Source organism: Calliphora vicina, chromosome 3 (genome assembly GCF_958450345.1).
Source record: "Calliphora vicina chromosome 3, idCalVici1.1, whole genome shotgun sequence".
Classification (NCBI taxonomy): domain Eukaryota; kingdom Metazoa; phylum Arthropoda; class Insecta; order Diptera; family Calliphoridae; genus Calliphora; species Calliphora vicina.
The window spans coordinates 122,512,005-122,528,975 of NC_088782.1; the positions used below are offsets into that span (position 1 = coordinate 122,512,005).

General features: G+C 27.7%; 2 protein-coding genes across 4 annotated transcripts in view; one reads left to right on the top strand and one right to left on the bottom strand.

Moving 5' to 3' along the window:
- Positions 1-2,996, bottom strand: part of LOC135955905 (rhoGEF domain-containing protein gxcJ-like) — a 269,772-nt gene extending 266,776 nt beyond the window's left edge. For all 3 annotated transcript variants that reach the window (XM_065506316.1, XM_065506317.1, XM_065506315.1), the window contains exon 1: positions 2,167-2,996. The gene's annotated coding sequence lies outside the window, so the exon portion shown is untranslated. The remainder of the gene's footprint in view (positions 1-2,166) is intronic.
- An 11,428-nt stretch (positions 2,997-14,424) lies between these two features.
- Positions 14,425-15,508, top strand: obst-F (obstructor-F). The gene is made up of 2 exons (XM_065506087.1): positions 14,425-14,496; positions 14,561-15,508. Exons 1-2 carry the CDS (start codon positions 14,425-14,427, stop codon positions 15,506-15,508), a joined length of 1,020 nt encoding a protein of 339 aa, XP_065362159.1.
- The last annotated feature ends 1,463 nt before the right edge of the window (positions 15,509-16,971 follow it).

Genomic DNA, 16,971 nt, shown 5'->3' on the forward strand with positions numbered 1-16,971 from the left:
ACAATATAGCACCAGAATATTAAAACAAAACAAACAAAAATTTGTAAATAATTTCACACATTAACACTATCTCTCTTTAAGGGACTCTCCTCCCTTTTAAAACTCTTAATATACCACAAATAAAGTAAACTCTTTGTTTAACACAAAGAACGAATTTAAGAGCTTTAAATTTTTTAAGAAAATAATTTAAACAATGTGTCTGATAGAGCGTTTTTCTAGAAATTTTCAGACTGGAAATTTAGAAAAATTAAAATATTTTAATTTTAAAAATTTTAATATCTGGAATTTTTGAAAAAGATTTTGGGAATTTAAAAGATTATTAAATTTTTTTGTTAATATGAATAAATTTATAGTAAATATTAAAAAAATATTAAATTTTTCGAGTTTCTAAAAATTTCACTTTCTGGGATTTTTGAAAAAGATTTTGGGAATTCTTGGAATTATAAATTTTTTATCTTTCCGAAATATTAAAAAAGCTTAATTTTTAACATTTTGAAAATTTCGCCTTCTGGGAATTTTAGAAAAAGATTTTGGGAATTCACCAAATTATCTGGGATTTTAGAAAAACATTTAGGGAATTCTTGGGATTATAAAATGTTTTGTTAATATCAATAAATTTGTTGTAAATGAAGAAATATTAAATTTTTCGAGTTTCTAAAAATTTTCGTTTCTGGGATTTTGGAAAAATATTTTGGGAATTCACGAATTATACATTTTTTTTGTTTTTATGAATAAATTTGTTATAAATATTGAAGAAATATTAAATTTTTCGAGTTTCCAAAAATTTCCCCTTCTGGGATTTTACGAAAACATTTTGGGAATTCTCGGGATTATAAATTTTTTTAATTTAAAAAATTAGATCTATCAGAAATACTAAAAAACAATATAATTTTTAACATTTTCAAAATTTCCCTTTCTGGGATTTTTGAAAATTTTTTTTGGGAATTTACGGGATTATCAAAAGTTTAGTATTTTCGTTAAAAAAAGAATAACATGTCTTAAAAAATCTAAAAATTGATTAGGTAAATTTAAAATGTTCCCCTTCTGGGATTTTACGAAAACATTTTGGGAATTCTCGGATTTATAAATTTTTTAATTTAAAGAATTAGATCTATCAGAAATACTAAAAAACAATATAATTTTTAACTTTTTCAAAATTTCCCTTTCTGGGATTTTGGAAAAACATTTTGGGAATTTACGGGATTATCAAAATTTTCGTTGAAAACGAATAACTTCTCTTAAAAAATCTAAAAATAATTTGATTAGGTAAATTTAAAATGTTCCCCTTCTGGGATTTTACGAAAACATTTTGGGAATTCTCGGGATTATTAAAATTTTTAATTCATAAAATTCGATCTTTCACAAATACTAAATAAACGTAGAATTTTTAACATTTTGGAAATTTCCTTTTCTGGGATTTTAGAAAAATATTTTGGGAATTTACGGGATTCTCAAAAAGTATTTAACTTTTGAAATTTTAGGAAATTTTTGTGATTTGTTATTTTATTTAAACAGAAACTAAATAAACGTAGAATTTTTAACATTTTTTAAACTTCCCCATCTGGGATTTTAGAAATTATAAGATTTTTTGTTTATATGCATAAATTAGTCCTAAATAATGAATAAATATTGAATTTTTCGATATTCCAAAAATGTCCCCTTTTGGGATTTTACGAAAACATTTTGGGAATTCTCGGATTTATAAATTTTTTAATTTAAAAAATTAGATGTATCAGAAATACTAAAAAAGAATATAATTTTTAACATTTTGGAAATTTCCCTTTCTGGGATTTTGGAAAAACATTTTGGGAATTTACGGGATTATCAAAAGTTTAGTATTTTCGTTAAAAAAACGTATAACTTGTCTTAAAAAATCTAAAAATAATTTGATTAGGTAAATTTAAAATGTTCCCCTTCTGGGATTTTACGAAAATACTTTGGGAATTCTCGGATTTATAAATTTTTTAATTCATAAAATTCGATCTTTCACAAATACTGAATAAACGTAGAATTTTTAACATTTTGGAAATTTCCTTTTCTGGGATTTTAGAAAAATATTTTGGGAATTTACGGGATTCTCAAAAAGTATTTAACTTTTGGAATTTTAGGAAATTTTTGTGATTTGTTATTTTATTTAAACAGAACAACACTTTTATTTTTACTCACTTTGAAATAACTTTAGAATTTTGTTGTTGTTTTATTTAATACTCTTTTTTTTAATAAAAACTCTTTGGTGTTTATTCTCTCTATTTTTAGCACTATCTCTTTGTTGTTAATTCTTTATACTTTTTTTATTTTTTGCCTTTTGCTTTTGGTTATTTTGCTTATTTCTTTTTATTATTTTCTTATTTTGTATTGAAATAAGTATTTTGACAACTTTTTTCTTTCAATTTTTTTTTTGTTATTTTGTTTATACACTAAATTTAAATGCTTGATATTTTTATAAGATTTTTCTTACGTTTGGCAATTGCTTTAATTATTTCTTTCAATATTTATTTTGTTAATTAACACACTTGATTTAAATAGAGAATTGATATTTTATTCTACTATTTTTCAATTATTTAACCTCAACTTTTATTACGAGCATTGTGTGGTTGTTTTTTTTTTGTGATAAATAATATAGAGGAAATTTCTTAACACTTTTTTATTTCAAATCAATACACTAATTGTGGAAACACTTTGTTAAATTTTAAGTTTATTTTTTTCGCAAGGAAATATTTAATTTTTTTTTTTCAATTAATATTTACATTTGTTTTATTTTCTTTTTAACCAAACTGCGCACGCAAAAACAAGCCAAATTTTGTTGTTTTTCTTTTATTGATTTTCGTTTTCTTTTATTTTATTAATTCGCAGATCGTTGAACAAAATTCTCCGTTTTAAAAACTCACTTTTACGTACCGTAGTCGGCATTTAACTGTTTCAAACATTGCGCAAATAACCAGTGTGAGACGATGTTAAAGCACAACATGTGCTGCCAACAGCTCCCCTACAGACCCCCCTCATTAACTACAAAATCCCCACAATACACACAAAAACAACAAGCACTAACACTCTTTGATCTTAGTATTATTAATGAAGAGCGAAAGAGAGAGATAGAGAGAGAGTTGGATTAATCATTCAAAAGAGAATTTATCAAATTCATTCGTTTTCATATTTATTTGCAAAGAGTTTGAGTTTTTGTCCATGTGTGAATTTAGTCACCTGTTTTTATTATACAAATTTTGCGGTTGTTTTCTTTTCTTCAGTGTTTTTATTTTGTTACAGACCTGGCATTCACAGTGACAGTTGTCTAGGTCTGATAAGAACTAACTGCTTGACTGTTTGGGGTAATATGGATAAACCTGGAGATATTGATTATGGATTTCCAAAGTTGTTTAAAGTGATAAAAAGGCCACATGTCACATTAAGCTTAAAACAAATATACAAAAAATAAAACATTTCAAAAATCTTGTTCCACAATACCCTATACACCCCCCTTAATGTTGAAAAAATTTTCTGGATTTTGTCAAAAATTTATTGATTTACTTCTTTCTCTACAAGAATTAAATTTTTAATAAATTTTCCCCAAATTTTTCGAATTTTTTTTTTCAGGGATTTTGAGAAAACATTTTGGGAATTCACGGGATTGCTACATTCCTTTGTAATTTTATTAAGTTTTTGTAAAAATATTTATTAGACATAAATAATGCAACAAAATTTTAATTGTAAGAGTTTCTGCAAATTTCCCTTTCTGGGATTTTCGCAAAAAATTTTGGGAATTTAAGGGATTTATACAAAATTTACCGATTTCTTTTATTTCTTGCCAGGCATAACAATTTTATTAAAATTTCCTAAAAATTTTAGAACTTTCGTTTCTGGGATTTTGAGAAAACTTTTTGGGAATTCACGGGATTTGATTATTTTTAATTAATTTACATTATTTTTTCAAAAAAAAACAATAATTTGTTATAAATAATAAACAAAATTTACATTTTTAGAATTTCTGAAAATTTCCCTTTTGTGGGATTTTAGAAAAATATTTTGGGAATTTAAGGGATTTTTAAAAAATTTACTGATTTCATTTATTTTGTTCTAGAAATAACAATTTTATTAAATTTTCCTAAAAATTTTAGAGATTTCGTTTCTGGGATTTTGAGAAAACATTTTGGGAATTTAAGGGATTCAATTATTTTTAATTAATTTACATTATTTTTTCTAAAAACAATAATTTGTTAAAAATAATGAACAAAATTTACCTTTGTAGAGTTTCTGAAAATTTCCCTTTCTGGGATTTTAAAAAAATATTTTGGGAATTCACGGGATTTTAAAAAAAAATTACTGATTTCTTTTATTTTGTTCCTGGAACAACAATTTTATCAAAATTTCCTAAAAATTTTAGAAATTTCGTTACTGGGATTTTGAGAAATCAATTTGGGAATTCAAGGGATTTGATTATTTTTAATTAATTTACATTATTTTTTCTAAAAACAATAATTTGTTATAAATAATAAACAAAATTTACCTTTTTAGAGTTTCTGAAAATTTCCCTTTTCTGGGATTTTAGAAAAATATTTTGGGAATTTAGGGATTTTTAAAAAATTTACTGATTTTATTTTATTTTGTTCTAGGAATAACAATTTTATTAAATTTTCCTAAAAATTTTAGAAATTTCGTTTCTGGGATTTTGAGAAAACTTTTTGGGAATTCAAGGGATTTGAATATTTTTTATTAATTTACATTATTTTTTTCTAAAAACAATAATTAGACGTAAATAATGAACAAAATTTACCTTTTTAGAGTTTTTGAAAATTTCCCTATCTGGGATTTTAAAAAAATATTTTGGGAATTCACGGGATTTTAAAAAAAAAAAATACTGATTTCTTTTATTTTGTTCCAGGAACAACAATTTTTTTCAACATTTCTTAAAAATTTTAGAAATTTTATTTCTGGGATTTTGAGAAATCAATTTGGGAATTCAAGGGATTTGAATACTTTTTATTAATTTACAATATTTTTTCTAAATCAATAATTTCTTATAAATAATGAGTAAAATTTTAATTTTAAGAGTTTCTGAAAATTTCCCTTTCTGGGATTTTCGCAAAAAGATTTTGGGAATTTAAGGGATTTTTAAAAAATTTACTGATTTCATTTATTTTGTTCTAGAAATAACAATTTTATTAAATTTTCCTAAAAATTTTAGAAAATTTTGTTTCTGGGATTTTCAGAAATCAATTTGGGAATTCAAGGGATTTGAATATTGTTAATTAATTTAAATTTTTTCTTCTAAAAACAATAATTAGACGTAAATAATGAACAAAATTTACCTTTTTAGAGTTTTTGAAAATTTCCCTATCTGGGATTTTAAAAAAATATTTTGGGAATTCACGGGATTTTAAAAAAAAATTACTGATTTCTTTTATTTGTTCCAGGAATAAATATTTTATTAAATTTTCCTAAAAATTTTTGAAAATTTTGTTTCTGGGATTTTGAGAAATCAATTTGGGAATTCAAGGGATTTGAATATTTTTTATTAATTTACAATATTTTTTCTAAAAACAATAATTTGTTAAAAATAATGAACAAAATTTACCTTTTTAGAGTTTCTAAAAATTTCCCTTTCTGGGATTTTAGCAAAAGATTTTGGGAATTTCCGGGATTTTCACAAAATTTACTGATTTCTTTTATTTTGTTCCTGGAACAACAATTTTATCAAAATTTCTTAAAAATTTTAGAAATTTTATTTCTGGGATTTTGAGAAATCAATTTGGGAATTCAAGGGATTTGAATATTTTTTATTAATTTACATAATTTTTTATAAAAACAATAATTTGTTAAAAATAATGAACAAAATTTACCTTTTTAGAGTTTCTGGAAATTTCCCTTTCTGGGATTTTAGCAAAAGATTTTGGGAATTTCCGGGATTTTCACAAAATTTACTGATTTCTTTTATTTTGTTCCAGGAATAACAATTTTATTAAATTTTCCTAAAAATTTTAGAAATTTCGTTTCTGGGATTTTGAGAAAACATTTTGGGAATTCAAGGGATTCGATTATTTTTAATTAATTTACATTATTTTTTCTAAAAACAATAATTAGACGTAAATAATGAACCAAATTTATCTTTGTAGAGTTTCTGAAAATTTCCCTTTCTGGGATTTTAAAAAAATATTTTGGGAATTCACGGGATTTTAAAAAAAAATTATTGATTTCTTTTATTTTGTTCCAGGATTAACAATTTTATTAAATTTTCCTAAAAATTTTAGAAAATGTTGTTTCTGGGATTTTGAGAAAACATTTTGGGAATTCAAGGGATTCGATTATTTTTAATTAATTTAAATTTTTTCTTCTAAAAACAATAATTAGACGTAAATAATGAACAAAATTTACCTTTTTAGAGTTTCTGAAAATTTCCCTTTCTGGGATTTTAAAAAAACTTTTTGGTAATTCACGGGATTTTAAAAAAAAATTACTGATTTCTTTTATTTTGTTCCAGGATTAACAATTTTATTAAATTTTCCTAAAAATTTTAGAAATTTTATTTCTGGGATTTTGAGAAAACATTTTGGGAATTCAAGGGATTTGAATATTTTTAATTAATTTACATTATTTTTTTCTAAAAACAATAATTTCTTATAAATAATGAGTAAAATTTTAATTTTTAGAGTTTCTGAAAATTTCCCTTTCTGGGATTTTAAAAAAATATTTTGGGAATTCACGGGATTTTAAAAAATTAATATTGATTTATTTTATTTTGTTCCTGGAACAACAATTTTATCAAAATTTCTTAAAAATTTTAGAAATTTTATTTCTGGGATTTTGAAAAAACATTTTGGGAATTTACGGGATTCTAAAATTTTTAATTAATTTTCATTATTTTTTTTTTTTAAAAACAATAATTTGTTATAAATAATAAACAAAATTTACATTTTTAGAGTTTCTGAAAATTTCCCTTTTCTGGGATTTTCCCAAAAAATTTTGGGAATTTAAGGGATTTTTAAAAAATTTACTGATTTCATTTATTTTGTTCTAGAAATAACAATTTTATTAAATTTTCCTAAAAATTTTAGAAATTTCGTTTCTGGGATTTTGAGAAAACATTTTGGGAATTCAAGGGATTCGATTATTTTTAATTAATTTACATTATTTTTTTAAAAAAAACAATAATTTGTTATAAATAATAAACAAAATTTACATTTTTAGAATTTCTGAAAATTTCCCTTTTGTGGGATTTTAGAAAAATATTTTGGGAATTTAAGGGATTTTTTAAAAAATTTACTGATTTCATTTATTTTGTTCTAGAAATAACAATTTTATTAAATTTTCCTAAAAATTTTAGAAATTTCGTTTCTGGGATTTTGAGAAATCAATTTGGGAATTCAAGGGATTCGATTATTTTTAATTAATTTACATTATTTTTTCTAAAAACAATAATTTGTTAAAAATAATGAACAAAATTTACCTTTTTAGAATTTCTGGAAATTTCCCCTTCTGGGATTTTAGCAACAGATTTTGGGAATTTCCGGGATTTTCACAAAATTTACTGATTTCTTTTATTTTGTTCCAGGAATAACAATTTTATTAAAATTTCCTAAAAATTTTAGATATTTAGATTTCTGGGATTTTGAGAAATCAATTTGGGAATTCAAGGGATTTGAATATTGTTAATTAATTTACATAATTTTTTTCTAAAAACAATAATTTGTTATAAATAATGAGTAAAATTTTAATTTTTAGAGTTTCGGATAATTTCACTTTCTGGGATTTTAGAAAAATATTTTGGGAATTCAAGGGATTAGGTTTTTTTTAATAAATTTAAAATAAGTTTTCTATAACCAATAATTTGTATAAAAATTAAGTTTACTAGAAGCTAAAATAAGTAAAAGAAATATTATTTACTAGAATTATATTTCAGTTTTTAATTTTGGTAAAAACTCCTGGATAAAAATTACATTATGGGGATTTTTTTTAAATATTTTGGGAATTCAAGGAATTTTTATTTTATTAACACAAATTTGAATGATTTTTCTCAATTTTTAAAAATTTCCTTTTTTTGGGAATTTTAAAAAAAATTTGGAAATTTCAGAGATTTTTTAAAAAATTTTGGGAATTCAAGGAATTTTTATTTTTGGTTAAACCTTTTATTTCTAACACAAATTAATCGAGTTTGTAAGATTTTCAGCAATTTTTAAAAATTTCCCTTTTTGGGAATTTTTTAAAAAAAATTGGAAATTTAAGGAATTTTTATTTTTTTTGTATAAAAATTAAGTTTACTATAATCCAATAAATTAAAGAAATATTATTATCATAATTTCCGGGATTTTGTTGAAAAAAAAAAAACATTTTGGGGATTTTGAAAAAATTTTTGGGAATTTTTATTTTTGATTTTAACAAAAATTAAGAAATTTTTTAAAGATTTTTAACAATTTCTTGAAATTTTATTTGATTGATATCTGAAAATTTCCATTTTCTTTAAGTTCCCCTTTAAGAAACTCTTTAATTTACAAATCATTTCAATATTTATTAATGGACTATATTAATGTTTATTTTAATAATTATTTAACCAATAACTGTTACAAAAACTATTAACTTTTTGGACAAACAAACAACAAAGAAATAAATTAAGAAAAACGTGAATTTTTACATTAAGCAATCAACGAAAACGATTTTCAAACAATCAATGAATGAATATGATGAATTGTGCAAATGACAGTTTTGTAACTGAACCAACAAAAATTTAAATAAAAAATTCGTTTTATAATAAATCAATAATGTAAATTGGTTAAAGTAAATAATGGATTTATTTTCTTACTTCATTAAATAAATATTTTGTAAAATATTAAAGAAAGTTGTTAAGATTTCAATTTAGCAATGCTAGCTTAGACTTTAAAAGTTTCCATTTTGAAAATATTCCTTTAGAAAAAGTTCATGCAGCACATTGACTTTGAACTTGTTATGTCTGTAAGTGTTAAAATAAACATTTGTTTTGTTTTATTTTATTAATTTTGTCATTGTTTTGCCCTGAACTTCATTTATAGCAGTTGCAAATTACTTTTTTTTTATTTTTTTTTATTTACAACAACCAGAACAGGTACTTTAATGTATTTAATTAAGCACCAAGACCTGGTTTAACAAGTTTTAAAGAAATGTATTTATGGTTCCTTAAATATAAAAATGTTTCAAAAAATTTGTTAGCTTCTGAACATGGGGAATATTGTTTTAAATTTTGGTAAATTTAAGTTTTATAAAGTGGTCTGCGGTTAAAAAAACCGCTAGCGGTTTTATCATTCTTCTCATAAATTTAAAGTTTTTAAAATAAATAAAATATTTTAATCAGAAAAAAAACGTAAACCGCTTGCGGATAAAAAAAACGCTTGCGGTTTTTTCTTTCTTTTCATAAATTTAAAGTTTTTAAAATAAATAAAATATTATCAGAAATAAAACGTAAACCGCTTGCGGTTTAAAAAAACCGCTTAAGGATAAAAAAAACCGCAGGCGGTTTTTTTATTCTTATAAATTTAAAGTTTTTAAGCAAAATACCATATTTTGTTCTCCCTGCGTTGAAAAAATCCGCCAGCGTTTTTTTTTTTTTTAACAAAAGAACCTCCTTTATTAAAATACTAGAAATATAATGAACAAAATTTCTCACACCTACGGAGAAAAAAACCTCTCAATGTTTTTGACTAACAAATTTGTATTTAATTGCAATTCGTTTATCTCGGTTGTGGTGTAAACACAAATTTAACCTAGCTACAAAAAAAAAAAAAAAAAAAATAAACAAATTTGCAAAAAAGAATATTTAAAAAACCTGATCGGTGACCACACGAGTTTCCCACAGATGACTCATAAGTAGTAGTCGTCGTCGTTGTTGTTAGCAAATGATAGCTTCTTATACAATATTTCTGGCCATTTACTACTTTAACAACAACTTGAAGTTGTTTTGTTTTTGCTTTTAATTAGTTTTAATACTTTAATGTTAAAGAGAAATAGCAAAGAGCGTCATATAAAAAGAAATTGGAATAAGAACGTTAAGCGACCAGCGACAGTCACGAACTCGACGCCGGCTTTATTCTAGACGTTAGAAATTTAGGTACCTGGGATTATAAGAAAACATTTTGGAAACTCGCAAATGGTCTCTTCTATAGTCTCATCTAGTATCGTCTATAATCTCGTCTATAGTCTCGTCTATAGTCTCGTCTACAGTATCGTCTATAGTCTCGTCTATAGTCTTGTCTACAGTCTCGCCAACAGTCCCGCCTATAGTCTCGTCTATACTCACATCTAGTCTCGTCTATAGTCTCATCTAGTATCGTCTATAGTCTCGCCAATAGTCTATTGCCTCGTCTACAGTCTCGTCTATAGTCTCGTCTATAGTCTCTTCTATAGTATCGTCCATAGTCTCGTCTATAGTCTCGTCTTTAGTCTTGTCTTTAGTCTCGTTTATAGTCTCGCCTATAGTCTCGTCCATATTCTAGTCTATAGTCTCGTCTATAGTCTCGTCTATTGTCTCGTCTATAGTCTCGTCTATAGTCTCGCCTTTATTCTCTTTTTTAGTCTTGTCTTTAGTCTCGTCTATAGTCTCATCTATAGTCTCGTCTACAGTCTCATCTATAGTCTCGTCTACAGTCTCGTCTATAGTCTTATCTACAGTCGCGTCTGTTGTATTGTCTTTAGTCTCGTTTATAGTCTCGCCTATAGTCTCGTCCATATTCTCGTCTATAGTCTCTTCTATAGTATCGTCCATAGTCTCGCGTATAGTATCGTCCATAGTCTCGCCTATAGTCTCGTCTACAGTCTCGTCTATAGTCTCGTCTACAGTCTCATCTATAGTCTCGTCCATAGTCTCGTCTATAGTCTCGTCTATAGTCTCGTCTTTAGTCTTGTCTTTAGTCTCGTTTATAGTCTCGCCTATAGTCTCTTCCATATTCTCGTCTATAGTCTCTCGCCTATAGTCTATAGTCTCTCGCCTATAGTCTATAGTCTCTCGCCTATAGTCTATAGTCTCTCGCCTATAGTCTATAGTCTCGTCTATAGTCTCGTCTACAGTCTCGTCTATAGTCTCGTCTACAGTCTCGTCTACAGTCTCGTCTACAGTCTCGTCTATAGTCTCGTCTATAGTCTCGTCTATAGTCTCGTCTATAGTTTCGTCTATAGTCTCGTCTATAGTCTCTCGTCTATAGTCTCGTCTATAGTCTCGTCTATAGTTTCGTCTATAGTCTCGTCTATAGTCTCGTCTATAGTTTCGTCTATAGTCTCGTCTATAGTCACGTCTATAGTCTCTCGTCTATAGTCTCGTCTATAGTCTCTCGTCTATAGTTACGTCTATAGTCTCGCGTCTATAGTCTCGCGTCTATAGTCTCGTCTATAGTCTCGTCTATAGTTTCGTCTATAGTCTCGTCTATAGTTTCGTCTATAGTCTCGTCTATAGTCTCATCTATAGTCTCGTCTATAGTCTCGTATATAGTCTCGTCTCGTCTATAGTCTCGTCTCGTCTATAGTCACGTCTATAGTCTCTCGTCTATAGTCACGTCTATAGTCTCTCGTCTATAGCCTCGTCTATAGTCTCGTCTATAGTCTCTCGTCTATAGTCTCGTCTATAGTCTAGTCTATAGTCTCGTATATAGTCTCGTCTATAGTCTCTTCTATAGTCTCGTCTATAGTCAGGTCTATAGTCACGTCTATAGTCTCACGTCTATAGTCTCTCGTCTATAGTCTCTCGTCTATAGTCTCGTCTATAGTCTCGTTTATAGTCTCGTCTATAGTCTCGTCTATAGTCTCGTCTATAGTCTCTCGTCTAGTCACGTCTATAGTCTCTCGTCTATAGTCACGTCTATAGCCTCTCGTCTATAGTCTCGTCTATAGTCTCGTTTATAGTCTCGTCTATAGTCTCGTCTATAGTCTCGTTTATAGTCTCGTCTATAGTCTCGTCTATAGTCTCGTCTATAATCTCGTCTATAGTCTCGTCTATAGTCTCTCGTCTATAGTCTCTCGTCTATAGTCTATAGTCACGTCTATAGTCTCTCGTCTATAGTCTATAGTCACGTCTATAGTCTCTCGTCTATAGTCTCGTCTACAGTCGCGTCTACAGTCTCGTCTATAGTTTCGTCTGTAGTCTTGTCTACAGTCTCGTCTCTAGTCTCGTCTCTAGTCTCGTCTCGTCTCTAGTCTCGTCTCTAGTCTCCTCTATAGTCTCGTATATAGTCTCGTCTATAGTCTCTTCTATAGTCTCGTCTATAGTCAGGTCTATAGTCACGTCTATAGTCTCACGTCTATAGTCTCTCGTCTATAGTCTCTCGTCTATAGTCTCTCGTCTATAGTCTCGTCTATAGTCTCGTTTATAGTCTCGTCTATAGTCTCGTCTATAGTTTCGTCTATAGTCTCGTCTATAGTTTCGTCTATAGTCTCGTCTATAGTCTCATCTATAGTCTCGTCTATAGTCTCGTATATAGTCTCGTCTCGTCTATAGTCTCGTCTCGTCTATAGTCACGTCTATAGTCTCTCGTCTATAGTCACGTCTATAGCCTCTCGTCTATAGTCTCGTCTATAGTCTCGTTTATAGTCTCGTCTATAGTCTCGTCTATAGTCTCGTTTATAGTCTCGTCTATAGTCTCGTCTATAGTCTCGTCTATAATCTCGTCTATAGTCTCGTCTATAGTCTCTCGTCTATAGTCTCTCGTCTATAGTCTCTCGTCTATAGTCTATAGTCACGTCTATAGTCTCTCGTCTATAGTCTCGTCTATAGTCTATAGTCTAGTCTCTCGTCTATAGTCTCGTCTACAGTCGCGTCTACAGTCTCGTCTATAGTTTCGTCTGTAGTCTTGTCTACAGTCTCGTCTCTAGTCTCGTCTCTAGTCTCGTCTCTAGTCTCGTCTCTAGTCTCGTCTCTAGTCTCGTCTCTAGTCTCGTCTCTAGTCTCGTCTCTAGTCTCGTCTCTAGGCTCGTCTCTAGTCTCGTCTCTAGTCTCGTCTCTAGTCTCGTCTCTAGTCTCGTCTCTAGTCTCGTCTCTAGTCTCGTCTCTAGTATCGTCTCTAGTCTCGTCTCTAGTCTCGTCTCTAGTCTAGTCTCTAGTCTCGTCTCTAGTCTCGTCTCTAGTCTCGTCTCTAGTCTCGTCTCTAGTCTCGTCTCTAGTCTCGTCTCTAGTCTCGTCTCTAGTCTCGTCTCTAGTCTCGTCTCTAGCCTCGTCTCTAGTTTCGTCTCTAGTCTCGTCTCTAGTCTCATCGCGTCTCTATTCTCGTCTCTAGTCTCTACTATAGTTTCATCTCTTCTATAGTTTCATCTCTAGTCTCGTCTCGTCTATAGTTTCATCTACAGTAACGTCTATATTATCGTCATTAGTCTCGTCTAACTATAGTCTCATGTACAGTCTCGCCTGTAGTCTCGTCTTTAGTCAAGTCTATATTATCGTCTTTAGTCTGTAGTCCAATCTCTATTCTCGTCTAGTTAAACAGTTTATTTACATTTTTTTATTCTTTCTTTTTTATTTTATTTATAACAAATTAAATACACTTGTTTTATATATAAAAAAAATAAAAAAAAACTTCAACCAAATCTCGCTTCTGATAATTGATTCCACAACTTCTTGCGTTCTTCACTGATTTCAGGAGTTTCAGCATCGTGGAAACTTTTCTTACGCCATTCCTCAAAAGCCGGTTGGGTTTGATTCTTCAGGCGTTGCAGGGTATTAAGCAGAGAGGTTAAAAAACCAGGAAAGCCCTGTGAAGAGACTGAATTGTCAGTAGAAATGGCAGCAGCTTCGAGAGCTGATGCACATAAAATTGTTATTAACAGAACTAAGAAAATTCTTAAGGAAAGTGACATTTTTATTTTTTGTTTTTTTTTTTTTTTGTTTTGTAATGTTTAAGTTAAGAATTACTACTAAACCAGTAGAGAAGAGAGTGTAGTATAATTTATAGATAATTTGGGCTTTATGGCAATTATAAGCGAAAAATAACAATTAAAAAAAAAAGTAAATTATTAAATACAAGATAAGATTAAATGGATTTTTATGATGGAAATTTAGAAATTTAACAAAAATGCCTAAAGGTAGGCTTTAGTTTTTAAAGTAACAAACAATATTAAACGAAAAGCCTAGAAGTATTATTTAAATAGTTTGAAATTATGTAGGTTTCTGAGACTTTATTTTATTTATCTTAAATTCTTTAAAATCTACTTATTTTATTGTCAATATGTATAATATAGAAAGAAATATGTATATTTTTCTAGTTGTTTTGGTAACACACCCATTAACATGTTTAAATTTTTATCATTTTTTTTAGATTTTTTACTTGATTTTTAAGCAATTAGTTGTTATTATTATGTCACGTAATGTTTTAAAGGAAAACAGTCTATAAATAAAGGCAACATTAAATAAAATTTTGGCAATTTTAGTTTGAATTTAAAACATAAAACTGATAAAAGAAATACGCATTTAATTTGAAAATAAAAAAAATGAAAATTTTTATATTAACGCTATTAGCGGCCCTTAATGGATTAACACTAGCCACACTGGATTTAGCACAGGTATAGAAAGAATTATATAAAATCTGTGGAAAATTATAAAAAATTTTGGTTTTTTTTATGGCAGCATTGTTTGGACAAAAATGTGGGAGAGGTAGTGTCTCATCCAAACGATTGTCGCGGTTATATTGTGTGCGACGTAGAGCCCACTGTATATTATTGTGAGGCAAGCTTTCATTTTGATGCCGAACGTAGGGTTTGCAATTGGCCAGAAAATGCCAATTGCCAATTGGCTACGCAGCCTATAGATGATGTGCCAGCCACTGTAGAACGCCAGCATTCATCTCTAATGGCCATGGATGTTGCCACAGGTGAAATTGTAGACCCTTTAACGGGCTACCAACCGGAAAATGTGATATGCCGTCATTTTGGCGCCTATTTTCTGCCTAATCCTAAGCAATGTCGTACCTACTATCTGTGTGCTTATGGCCATATGCATGAACATAGCTGTGGCGCAGGTACCCTTTGGAACTATAGATCCCAGCAATGTGTTCTAAACTATAAGGCCGATTGCTATCAGCAGACTGCGGAGGAAACAAAGGAAATAAGTGATTCTTTAGCTAATTCTATGGACAATCCTTTATTGGTTTGTTATCCAGTTGGCAGCACCTTAGGAGCCCAAACAAATGTTTCAACGACACCGACACCGCCTTATACAACTAGACCACAGCCAGCCGTTACCCCTACACACTCCTCTAAGACACCTTCTCTGCCTTATCCAACTAGACCACAGCCAATCGTTACACCTACACACTCCTCAATAAGACCCAGCAGCACATCCCTTCCATATCCAACTACTACTACTCAATCACCAAAGCGTCCTAACCCTTCAAATCCTTATGGTATTGAATGTCCCCCTAAACGTCAAAGTTATGTGGCTCATCCAAAGGATTGTGGCAAATATTTCATGTGCATAGTGGGCACACCAGTCTTAACCTCCTGTCCATTTGGTCTTTATTGGGATTCGAAGAAGGAGTATTGCGATTTAGCCCAAAATGTCAAGTGTTTCGAATAAATAATAGCTTGTTTAAATCACAAATAAATAAATCTAAATATTTTATTTAACTAAATTGGAAGAATTGATACATTTTTCTAAAAATACAAATATTATTCGATTAATCGAATAACCAACGAATAAAATTATTTACTTGAATAAATTTTGCAGTTACATATAACTAAAAAGAAGAAAACATTTAAAATTATCTTTATGCCTAAAAATTATATATTAATCGATTAATCGAATAAGTAACGAATATAATTTATTCGAATAAATTATTAAATTAATAGATAAATTTAAAAATAATATGGTTTTATTGTAAAACAAAATATTTTTTTATAAACTTAATTTTATTCGATTAATCGTATAACGAATAATTTTTTAAAATTACTACAAACAAAAGAAAATTAACTATCATAATGATTTCTTATTAGATTTCAAGAAAATCGATAAAAAAAAATTATACGATTAATCGAATAAATTGCAAATTTATATTCGATTAATCGACTAAAATTTATGACACGAATAAACTATAAAATTATGAAGTTATAACTAAAAAGAAGAAAACATATAAAATTAACTTTATGCCTAAAAATTATATATTAATCGATTAATCGAATAAGAAACGAATATAATTTATTCGAATAAATTATTAAATTAATAGATAAAATTAAAATTAAAAATAAAATGCTTTTCTTGTAAAATATTTTTTTTTTTTTGTAAATTTAATTTTATTCGATTAATCGTATAACGAATAATTTTTGAAATTACTACAAACAAAAGGAAATTATCAATCACAATGATTTCTAATTAGATTTCAAGAAAAACGGTAAAAAAAATTATACGATTAATCGAATAAAGTGCAAATTTATATTCGATTAATCGAAAAAAAATTATGACACGCTATAAAATTTCGGCACAATATATTGGCCATCAAACAAATATTTTCAGATTATAACTTTAATCGTAGTAACTTAAAAATTATGCGATTAATCGAATAAGTAACGAATAAAATTTATTCGAATAATTAAAAAAATTTAAATATTAATTTTGAAAACGGATTTCATTGCCAAATATAAACCATTTTTGCTAATTGTGGTGCTATTAAATATCATTCGATTAATCGAATAACGAATAAATTTTTGAATTACCTACAAAAGTAACCAAAATTAATATAACACCCTTATTTATGGTTTAATTTATGTTAAATCGATAAAAAAAAAAAATTATACGATTAATCGAATAAAGTGCAAATTTATATTCGATTAGTCGAATAAAATTTATGACACGAATAAGCTATAAAATTTTGGCCATCAAACAAATAATTTCACATTATTGTTTAATCGTAGTAACGTAAAATATTATGTGATTAATCGAATAAGTAACGATTTAATTTTGAAATCTGATATCATTGCCATTTTTGCGAATTGTGGTGATATTAAATTTTATCCGATTAATCGAATAACGAATAAATTTTTCAA

Bases quoted from the DNA above. Each gene is read 5' to 3' on its own strand.
- obst-F (XM_065506087.1), top strand. From the start codon at position 14,425: ATGAAAATTTTTATATTAACGCTATTAGCGGCCCTTAATGGATTAACA. The intron at 14,497-14,560 runs GTATAGAAAGAA...TTTTTATGGCAG, and splicing joins CCACACTGGATTTAGCACAG to CATTGTTTGGACAAAAATGT.